The sequence below is a fragment of the Mugil cephalus genome, chromosome 20, assembly GCF_022458985.1.
Source record: "Mugil cephalus isolate CIBA_MC_2020 chromosome 20, CIBA_Mcephalus_1.1, whole genome shotgun sequence".
Taxonomy (NCBI): Eukaryota; Metazoa; Chordata; class Actinopteri; order Mugiliformes; family Mugilidae; genus Mugil; species Mugil cephalus.
Genome location: NC_061789.1, coordinates 11,154,943 through 11,165,236, shown reverse-complemented (window position 1 = coordinate 11,165,236; position 10,294 = coordinate 11,154,943). Strand labels below are relative to the sequence as shown.

The window sequence follows — 10,294 nt, the reverse complement described above, 5'->3', positions numbered from 1 at the left end:
TGAAAAACAGCACAAAATGTTGGCCTGGCCTCCAAATTCACTAGATCCTAAAACTGATCAAGTGAAGTGAAAGCAGATAAAACACTCAACTAATGTTCAAAATAACATTTTATTGATAATAAAAACAAGCAAGCCAGTGTTTGGGTGCCACTCTTAATCACTACGTTCAAGTATAAAATCACCCTCACAGTACACATGCATTTCCCTTAATATCCTCGATTGCATACACTGAATCAAAACTTAAGCAAACCCATCCATAAATTAACGAGTACAATGCACTGTCATCCGTAAACTGAAAGAAGAAGAAAAAGAAACTACAGCATCTCCGATGAGGTTTGTTTTTGCCTTTAACTACGACAACATGACGTGATTCTGGAGTCTGGAGCAGACAACATGTCTCAAGGCCCGTGTAGGTTTGGCATCAGATCCACTTAAAACGAGACACAACTGATTAGGGAACAAGGCTGGTAATGAAAAAGAAGAAATATATTGATAACCAATATTTTCTTTATCAACTATATTTGTTTGTTTTAATCAGAATTATTGCCAAGGAACTTAGTTTATCCGATTATAAAAGAAAACATTTGACTTATAGGGGGTTTGTTTGTTTGACTTCGTATAATCTGCACTGAAGTTGTTACATTTTTAATATTAAGTAATTAGTACCCAAATGTCTTTCCACACATAACAATTGCAAAGCTAACTTTATAATCTTACATCCATGCTGGCGGTTCTCGATCCCACTGGTTTTGCTGGAGGCAGCATGCTCACACAAACGAAGAACGTGACAATCAAGAGCGGTTCATTATAGACGATATGATAAACTGCTCCTAGAGGTGAAACACGATGGGAACTGTGAGAACAAGCATTTTAACATGAAGACCTACCTGCTGCTTTGTTAATGTCTATAGTGAATCCACAAACCTTAGCTGTACTAAATGACTAGAGCACTCTCTGCTAACGTAGCACACAACTCTACCTATTGGCACCAGTGGGATATATATAAAGAATAAAATCCCCCTCATCTACCATGTTGTTGCTGCAGTTTCTCTGTAAAACCTTTAGCATTAGGCATTAGAAAAGGGGGGAAAAAGAGAGCAAAGACAAGAAAGGGGCCTTTTCTTTCTTTCTTTCTTTCCGTTCAGGCACAAAACAAACAGCCTCTTTTACTTCGGAGCTAAACGCAGTCACCCACATGTAATTATGAGATGTTTGCTAGGGTGCAGGGTCACGGGATCGCACCACAACTAAACCAATTGGGAAGGAATTGCTCGGCGACTTCAAACTTCTTTCGCTCCCGGTTAATGAGAAAGGTCGGGCGCCATCCGGGACAGGAAAGCCGGACCGGTAAATGACTCACAAAGGAAAAACTGCGACGCAGAGAAGCGACTGTCTTGTCAGTATTTCATTGTAATCAAAGTTGAAAGGATGCACGGTGTGCGTTCATGGCTGCGGGTCAAGTTTGTTTTCTTGTTAACACATCCAGAAAAAGATCTCACGAAAAGATGCAAGGAAAACAGAATTGCTGTAGTGGATATTTATGGCAACGCTGATGGTGTGTGGGAAAACTAGGAGTGTGTGGTTGTAAGGAGCATGCGTCCCTGTGGAGTCCACTAATGTGATTTTTAATTGAAGTGGAAGATTAATAGTTGGGTCTTTTCGTGGGATGAGAGGGAAACTGACCGAAATGACTTAAAGCCGACACATGCAGCCATTAAATCCTGCAGCTGATTCAGAATAACGTCAGTTTTATTCCTCCGTCCATACTGGCACTATATTATCCTTTAAAGGGCCTGAATCAAAAGTGCTCTATACTTCATAGACAAGATTACAATTATGTGGAAATGAAAAAAGGGGCGAGGAATGAAACGAGATGAGGTATATGTGTGGTGTGAAAACAAAGCCTCTGTGCGCTTTCTGATTTAGTCACATAAACGTTTAGATCAGGATGAGTATTTGGCTCCGTACGAACTGGGTGGCTCTGCACAAACCAAACATACCGCAGCCTCAGTAGCTCGGATACGCTTGTCGCCCCTGGGTCCTTTTTTTTTTTCTTTTTTTTCCCCAGCTGTGTAGTGAAACGTCGTCTCCTTTTTCGTCCGACGCGGATCAGATGCTGTCGTAGTCCGAGTCCCGCCGGGTGGCCTCGGCCTTCCGCTCCACGGCGAAGAAGGTGACGGAGCCCAGGAATCCCGCCACGACCAGGATGAGCAGCTGCCAGTGCAGCAGCAGGTAGTTGCTGTAGAAGAAGGCCAGCGCGGCCATGATGGACTGGACAGGGAAATGACGGCACGTTAGCGTGAAAGGCAAACTCGCTCGTGTCTGGTGACGGGGTGTTTGTGAGTGTGGGGGTCACCTGGATGAATTTGAAGACGGCGAAGGCCGGGGCGCTGTTGTCGTGGTACATGTAGCCGATGATGCTGAGGAGCTGCGTGTTGAAGCAGCTGTCGCCCAGGCCGAGCAAGAAGCTGCAGAGCAACGCCACCACGATGCTGAGCCACAAAAACAAACAAAAACATTAAAACAGAACCTGGACACTATTTAGTTTATTGTTTTGTCTTGTATAGCTGCTATTTATTTTACTTGTATTTACGCCTTGTGCGAGCTGTTATGTCTTTTATGCATCATCTTTTACTTCTTTTGAACAGCACTTTGGTTCTCTGTGGTTGTTCTAAAGCATGGGTCTTCAACAGGGGGTTGGCGACCCCTAGGTGGTCCGTGGAGGTACTACGGGGGGGGGTTGCAAAATCTTTGGTTGATTAGACATTTTTTTATATATATACTTTTTTTTAATTTTTATCCAACAAATTTCTTTTCCTTCTCCTGTGATACAGGAGCCATCTCAACACCGTTTCACACAGAGCGCCACACTACCCTAGACCTCTCAATCTACCTCTACACAGTAGGCCTCGCCCGCTGCTGAGCCCATCACGAGGCCCCATATTACACGTTGACTCCGTCAGGATCCCCACAATTGCCCGAGAGCCTATTCAGTCCCCAGGTGAAATCCCAGAAGCACACTGCAATATTAGCAGAAGGGAAGCTAACAGTGGTATATATATAGGTATGTTATCTGAATAGCTTAATATTGACTGCAAAATGATAATAATGATAATAATATTAGAAGCACTAGGCTAAGTCCCTACTTAATCTCTCATTAGTTTGTGGGTCCTTGGCCTGAAAAACATTGAAGACCCCTGCTCTAACGGGCTTTATAAATAAAGTTGGATTACATTAGACCCAGTGAACCCACAACTGAGGCTGAGGAACATAAAGCAAACATTTCCTTCCTTAACATTACAAATAAGAGGAAAAATAGTAGTAACTAATTAGTAGTATTAGTATCAGAGTCGTTCAGTCCAAAATTTTTCCCGGTGTAGTCATCAAATAGATTTGACCGGAATAAGCGAATACTGTCAGTCAGGTTTTCCTTACCTTCTATTTATTTAAAATAGATACATTTTTATATTTAAAAATATATAAATGTTGTTTTTTAGGGGGCTAAATAAAAAAAATATTTGACCTAAAACTATCTAATTTTTTTGTTGTTAAATTGTTACATATGTTAAATTCTCACTTACTGTTTCCTACCTCCGATAGCGTGAATAAGACTGATAGAGATTTACGACGTCAGGGGCTTAAATTTACACACAATGTGAGATTGAAAATGTACTATGTATAGTACAAAAAATACTGGGCACACATAAAAACACACAGCAGCACGTGAGTCTTCTTCACACTTCGACTGAACTGTAACGCTCACAAACCGTTTCATCCTCCGCTTTACCTGGGAGTCATGAAGGCCTGCATGTCCGTTCCCGACTCAGGGGCCAGAGGAGCGTCGCTGGCAATGTTGAGGAAAATCAAGAAAAAGGCGACGTAGTGCGTGATGAGCCCCAGCAGCACCACCGGGTTCCTCCCGAAGCCAATCCTCTTGTTCAGCATCCCAAACACGCCCCCTCCTGGACAGACGGAGAAAGAGAGACGGGGCTCTGATGTCTGCCTTGTGACATTACTCGGGTGGTTTCCTCGTTCCTCCCGGCAGAGCCGTGACACGGAAACGAACCGCACCCCAAATGAAGAGATACGGGACAGAGCACTCACCTAAGATCTCGCCTACGCCGATGCAAATGCCCGAGATCCCTATCAAGCTCTTTGCGTCGCTGCCGAAGCTGGTCATGGCCCCGATGCACGTCCCGTACACCCCGCTGTAAAAGGTGAGCTCCAACCCTGATGGAGAAACGTGTGTGAATAGGTTCAATACACACATTAAGTTTAGATTCAGAGCTCTGCAAAGATTCAGGTTTAGATTTTTAACATTTGGGACTGGTTTTGTTTATTATTTTCTTAATTAAAATGAGAGAAGTGAAACAGAATGACGCCCTCTCCTCCTAAAAGACCTCCTGACATGACTGAGGAGGACCTGGCTTTCTCCACAGCCTCGTTAACATTTAGGACCCAACCCCACCGTTTAACGAGCTCCGGTTTCACAGGGCGGAGCTGCCCGACACCCACCTGAGTATCCTATGGAGATGCTCAGCAGCAGCATTTCTTTGGTGACGAAGATTTTGCACGCTTTCACTGCGAACAAGAAGAACGGCGGACGTTAGCGCACACGTGACACGTTTCAGGTAACTCTCAGGTTATTGAACTCACCAAAAGCGTCCAGCGCCTGCGAGCAGAGGCCCGAGCGGGGGGGAGAGCTGGAGACAAAAAAAAAAAAAAAAAAAACATTCATTCATTCCACTGGATGAGTTTGGAGATGCCATAATTGTGACCTTCTACGGGCTCGTACGTCTCCCTGGACGTTTTCACCTTCTGCCTCATCCCTAAGTTGGTCCCGGTTGCCGTGACAACAGTATTACGGCAGTTTCAAAGACGGATGTCGAAAAGACCACAAAGGATAGCATTTACAGTTAAAGGTCGCCTGTCTCGTCCGTCGCCGTCCCACTAAAAAGCGTTTTATCCTGCTCCGTGTGGGACGACCACGACTCCCATCCGTCTTTAAAAAAAATATATATATATATTTTGCAGGACATTTCCACAGCGCTTTCCACAATATATGGACGTATACGTTATTTGGGAAATGTCACGAGGCGCAAGAAGAAGCGCAGAGTAAGCGGATATCGGTGATCAGAGGTCAGGGTTTCCTACTGAATCACTGAGAAATCCTTCCCAGATTTTAAAAGGAATCCAAAACGTCCACTCTAGGCGAATCTCTGTTTTATTGAAAAGCTGCAACAAGATTTTTGTCCTGATATAATCAAGTTAACATGAACTTTTTAACGTGTAAACAGCAGGTTGAAATACACCAGAATGATTTTTTTTGACTTCATGTCTCAGTGCTGCACCTAATGATTAATCTGTTACTAATTTATCAGTCGTTTCTTGGTTTCTTAATCAAGCAGCATTTAAATGTTTTAAGAGTTTATTAAAAATCTCTTTGCTGGACTTCAGAAAGTGTTTGGATACAGATGTGAATCTTTTCTTATCACATCGTAAGTCTAGGAGTGACTGGATATCAGCGCAGAAGACTTTCCTAATTCATTTCCCATCTCGTTTTTCAGGTTTTGCTCGTTCTGAAACCAAAATTAATGTTTTAAATTGTAATTAAAATAGTATAGATGCACATCTAGACATTTAGACTAGGAGAAGGGATGAGAGTTCATAAGTTATACTTCTTCCCACTCCTTTTCGAACAAGAATTCTATTTTTTGTAGGTCTTCCACAGGGTGTCCTCACCCCCTAGGGGTCTGAGGAGGTACTGCATGGGGGGAGGCGCAAAATCTTTGGTTGATTAGACATTTTTATATATATTTTTTCATTTTCCCCCACAAATTGAAATGTCTTTAAATCCACATTAATATGAATCCAACACGTTTTAGTAAAGGGATAAGGGATAGCTTAATACTGAATACAAAAACGATAATAATAATGTATATTTATAAATAGGTCTAGTTCTAGGTCTAATCTTAATCTGTTCATCAGTTTGAGGTCCTCAGTCTGAAAAGACCCCTGTTATATGTTATGTATAAATGTTTTGTCTTATCTTTTTATTTTTATTATTTGTCTTCATATTCGTAATAAACACTACAATAAAAAATGTGGCGACACTGTTTTTTTTTTTTTTTAATAATTGTATTGACTTTAAAGCTTTTAATTTTTGGCCATGTTGGAGTAATTAATGCTGCACTTAACAGTGAAATCAAAAATAAACGTCTCTGCTGCTTCCTTTTTTCTGTTGCTCTGGATGTGTCAACTCTTGGAAGCAAGGCAGCTCCTTACTTCCCGGCCAAGTTTATGTAAATAAAGATCTCGTATAAATGAAATAAAATTGAATGCTGCCCTTTTCTAGACCCTCTATCTGGCCCAGAAGAGCTAACGCTCACCTGGCCGTGGAGCTGTTAATGGAGTCGGCCTGCAGCAGCGACTCCGTCACTTCAGAAGGAGGAGGGGACTCGGGCTCGGGCTTTCGGATCAGGAAGAAGAGGAAGCAACCGACCAGGCTGATCACCGTCAGGGAGATGAACACCGTCCGCCGGTCTTTGTCTGAGACGAGCGACATGAGTCAGGTGCTTAAAATTGTTACGAGAAGTTGCAAACAGGAAGTCTTATTCTATGAATAGCAATAAATGCACACACACGCACCATGATATTATAGATTAATACCTGTTATATGAACGTGTCCATGCCAGGCAAAGTAAATGTAGATGTTTCCAAAGAATAAGCTGCGGGGAAAGTCAGGAAATTTATTTAAATATGCAAAGTAGAGTTTGTATGTCTCTAAGGGGACCAATATGTGTCCTTTTTATCTGAAAGCTAAAAAGTTAATATAAAGCATGATGGCAGCTGTATCTATGCTGGATAAGAAGCTTCACCTGAACTGCAGCAGCGCCCAGAAAATGCCACTGTTTCTTCCGATGGTGTTTTCAGTGGAGTTGATGGCCAGAACGTTTCCCTGCGCCGTCCAGAGCACTAGAGCGCAACAATCAAAATCAAATCGATAAGTGCAAATTACATTTTTTTTAAAAAAGGAAATGTTACTATCGACATGCTTGTTGGGAGGCGGACCTGCTGCTCCTATCCCGACCAACACGGACGCTGTGTAGAAGCTCCAGGTGTACGGGTAAATAAACATGGCGATGTATCCGCTGCAACAAAACAAATACACGTTAAGGGGCGTGGTTCGGCGTGAACAGGTTGGGAAGTGCCACGCGAGCGCGGACTCACCTGTACAAGAGGCCGCTGAAGAACATGGAGAGCTGCGGCCCAATGATCGCCACCACCGAAGGAGCGATCAGGTTGGAAGCGGAGAAAACTCCGTAGATGATGGCCATGCTGCGAGAGACGGAGTGACAGATTACAGACAGTGAACTCTATGTGAACTTTGTTCCCTGAAAGGGAAAATTCAATATCCGTCAGCAGCTGATTTGATTATGGGAGATATCACCAGGTCTGCGTCGGTTTACCTTGTGTACCCGCTTCCTTGGAAGTCGGTGCTGTTGAAGCTCTTGATGACTGTTTGCTGTGAAGATCCAAAAGAAAAGTGGGAGTCGTGTTAAGGGGCGCGTGATCAGCCTTAAAGTGCGCCCACAGTAAATTCAACCTACCTCTATGTTGCCACATGTCTGAAAAGCCGTGAACATGAACATGAAGCCGAAGCCGAGGATGACGATGTTCAGCAGCCTCTTCCCCTCTGGACTCATTTTGGCGTATACTTAAATTCCTTGAGGAAGTGAACAAACAAGGAAAAAAGAAAAAAAAAAGAAGATATCTACTGGAGTGGAGAGCACATCTGTGAATACAAAGAGAGGAAGTACAAATCAGGAGATGCCCCTGAAACTTTTTTTCCATTCAGGCTGACGCAAACACACGGGGACGACGTTTATTAATGATCACATTCATTCATTAAATTCATTCATCTTTAGCTTGATGAATTGTCATTTCAGTAGAGCACAACCAACCAACTCAATGAGCTGTGATGTAGAAAGTGTCAAGCACTGAAGGTCTGCCTTTAAAGTAGTACTTGACTGGAGTGTCCTGTTGTAAACATGGTCGACGGGATTCCTTTTTATGAGCCTCATAAGAGTTATGTCATAAGCCGTGACCCATCTTTCTCTTGAAACGCAGAGCAAGATGAGAGGATCAAGAGAATCACAAGTCCGATCACAAGAAACAGAAGAGCAGCTTCGCATATGAAGCTGTAACAAAACAAACAACTCACCAACAAATGCCGGAGTCGCTTAGCTAACCCTTTGTCTGCTCCTCTTCGTGCAGACTCAGTGTGTTTCCAGGAACATATTTAGCTCTTTGTGACCGGCCGCTGTCCCTTCATCCGCTGCGTAAGGTCCCTAAACTACCTCTACCATATTGGTTTCCGTCGTCTTAAAACGATTCTCCGTGTTACTCTCTGGGCGCCAGTAAACATGACTTGCCCGAAACTGGAAAGGGAGGAAGGTCATGTGAGTGAATCAGCTGATCGGCGGCGCAGGAGGAAATTCACTAGCCACGAGTTAGCTTAGCCCCAATCCAGATGTGCCTGTTCACGGGAATGGGTTCGTCCTTGAGTCCAGTGGTTGGGATGTTTATTGAAGCCCGGGTGTAATGTGCGCTCGCTCCAAACCACGTCGGCTAAAACTGACTGATTAAAATACACCAAAGACATTCATCTTTTGCGGCTAGCTACCCCGAGCACTTCCTGTAAATAAAACTCATTACGTCACGCGACTTCCGGTACATGCAAACATTTGTCTGCGGTCCATAGATTGTAGAGTTGTTTTACATATTTTATAGTCTACGCCGTGGGTATGCGAGACGTAGTTTGCAGATTCCCAGTCAACACAGCCCTGGTTGGGGTTTTCTTGCGTGTCTACTCGTGCGCTTACGGTACAGGTGCTGTGAGCCCCCAAAATGTTTGAATCACAAAATAATAATAATAATTTATTTGGTGAACTCTGGTTCAGATTTGAAAACTATGAAATAAAAGTTTTTCATCATAGGTTTGCCAAATCAAAGACTCACTGCCTCTCATGACATTTCACGTTATATATATTATAAAACTAATGACAAAATCAACCAAACGTCCTGACACTTGGACAATTTCTTCATTTTCATATTGACATAAAACCCTTTCCTTCATGTGTTTGCCAATCCCTTTACTTGTTTCTTGTTTACAGTGGCCTGTACTATAAGTGTTTAATATTTCAAGTCATTTTACCGCATAGTTTGGAAGACGCATCCTTCTGACCGAGTACTTTATGACTAAAGTGACTTGGGTGCATAGTGGTTGCAGTGCACATGGTTGGATGACCAAAAGAGAAGTCATGATACAGTTCACCAAGTGCAATGTCAGATTCAAGGCTTGGAGGGGTTCTCTCAACACAGAGGTCATGAGGGCAAAGGATCTCCAACCGCTGGAAAACTTAACGTGACAGGAGAGAAAAAAACAGGAATAAACTCTGGCCCCTGCTAACACAGCCACATGTGACTGGAAAGAAAATCAAATTGGCAGGTTTCTGTTCTCTTGATGGTGTATAAGTCACACTGCATGATGTGTAAGAATCACTAAATTGGTAAGTTTTTCATCTTTAATTCATGTTAATAAATCATTACATGGGTTGAAATTAAGAATTTAGGATATGTTTCAGGTATTTATGTTCAGAGTTTCCTTCTTGGTGGTTAGCTAATGTATAAAATTCTCTATTTAAGAGTTTTTGCTTTGCTAGTTTTTATTTTTGGTTAACAGACTATTCTTAAAATGTAAAAAGAGAATCCATATTTATGCTATGTAGAAGACAAAATGCTTGACTTGATTTTGTCAAGGAACTATGATCATGCCTCTCCTCAGTCAGCAGGGGTCGCCATTCTACTCAAAAGTAAAGTTAATATAGTTGAATTATTGACCTCATGCGGGTGCAGGTGGATTATTGTAGTTTTCAATTTAGATAACTCCTATTTATAGCTTGTGACATGTATCAGTGTAACAAGCAAAAGTCATGTTGACACAGCTATGTATGAGATTAGAAACACTCAAACACAACAATGCTCATGCGGTCATGGGAGGAGAGTATAATGATGCTCCTGATGATGCCTTATTCCCAAACCTAATGAGGCACATTGGTATTAGAAAATTGGAGAAGTGCTACACTCCTGAACACTCATTATAAAATCAGATCTCAAATTTGTGGTCTTTACAAGACCACAAATGAAGCAAAAACAAAAAAAAAGGGGGGGGGTTATAACCAAATAAGACTTATTATAAGACTTATTCTTGATCTCCTAGACTATTCTGCCA

At 42.4% G+C, this 10,294-nt stretch overlaps 1 protein-coding gene across 1 annotated transcript; it reads right to left on the bottom strand.

The window, feature by feature from the left end:
- Positions 1 to 90: 90 nt before the first annotated feature.
- mfsd11 (major facilitator superfamily domain containing 11) lies at positions 91 to 8,716 on the bottom strand. The gene is made up of 14 exons (XM_047572444.1): positions 8,225 to 8,716; positions 7,611 to 7,795; positions 7,470 to 7,525; positions 7,231 to 7,338; positions 7,072 to 7,151; positions 6,879 to 6,975; positions 6,670 to 6,728; positions 6,390 to 6,549; positions 4,657 to 4,703; positions 4,516 to 4,581; positions 4,105 to 4,230; positions 3,788 to 3,962; positions 2,357 to 2,492; positions 91 to 2,271 (listed from the first exon to the last, which is right to left on the bottom strand). The coding sequence occupies exons 2-14, from the start codon at positions 7,704 to 7,706 to the stop codon at positions 2,110 to 2,112; spliced, it is 1,368 nt and encodes a 455-aa protein (XP_047428400.1). The 5' UTR covers positions 7,707 to 7,795; positions 8,225 to 8,716; the 3' UTR covers positions 91 to 2,109.
- Positions 8,717 to 10,294: the final 1,578 nt, after the last annotated feature.

Coding starts and splice junctions, on each gene's coding strand:
- mfsd11 (XM_047572444.1), bottom strand. CDS start 7,706: ATGAGTCCAGAGGGGAAGAGGCTGCTGAACATCGTCATCCTCGGCTTC. Junction 7,339..7,469: donor CAAGGAAGCGGGTACACAAG/GTAAACCGACGC, acceptor CGTCTCTCGCAG/CATGGCCATCATCTACGGAG. Junction 2,493..3,787: donor CAGGCCTTCATGACTCCCAG/GTAAAGCGGAGG, acceptor TTTGTGGCTCAG/CATCGTGGTGGCGTTGCTCT.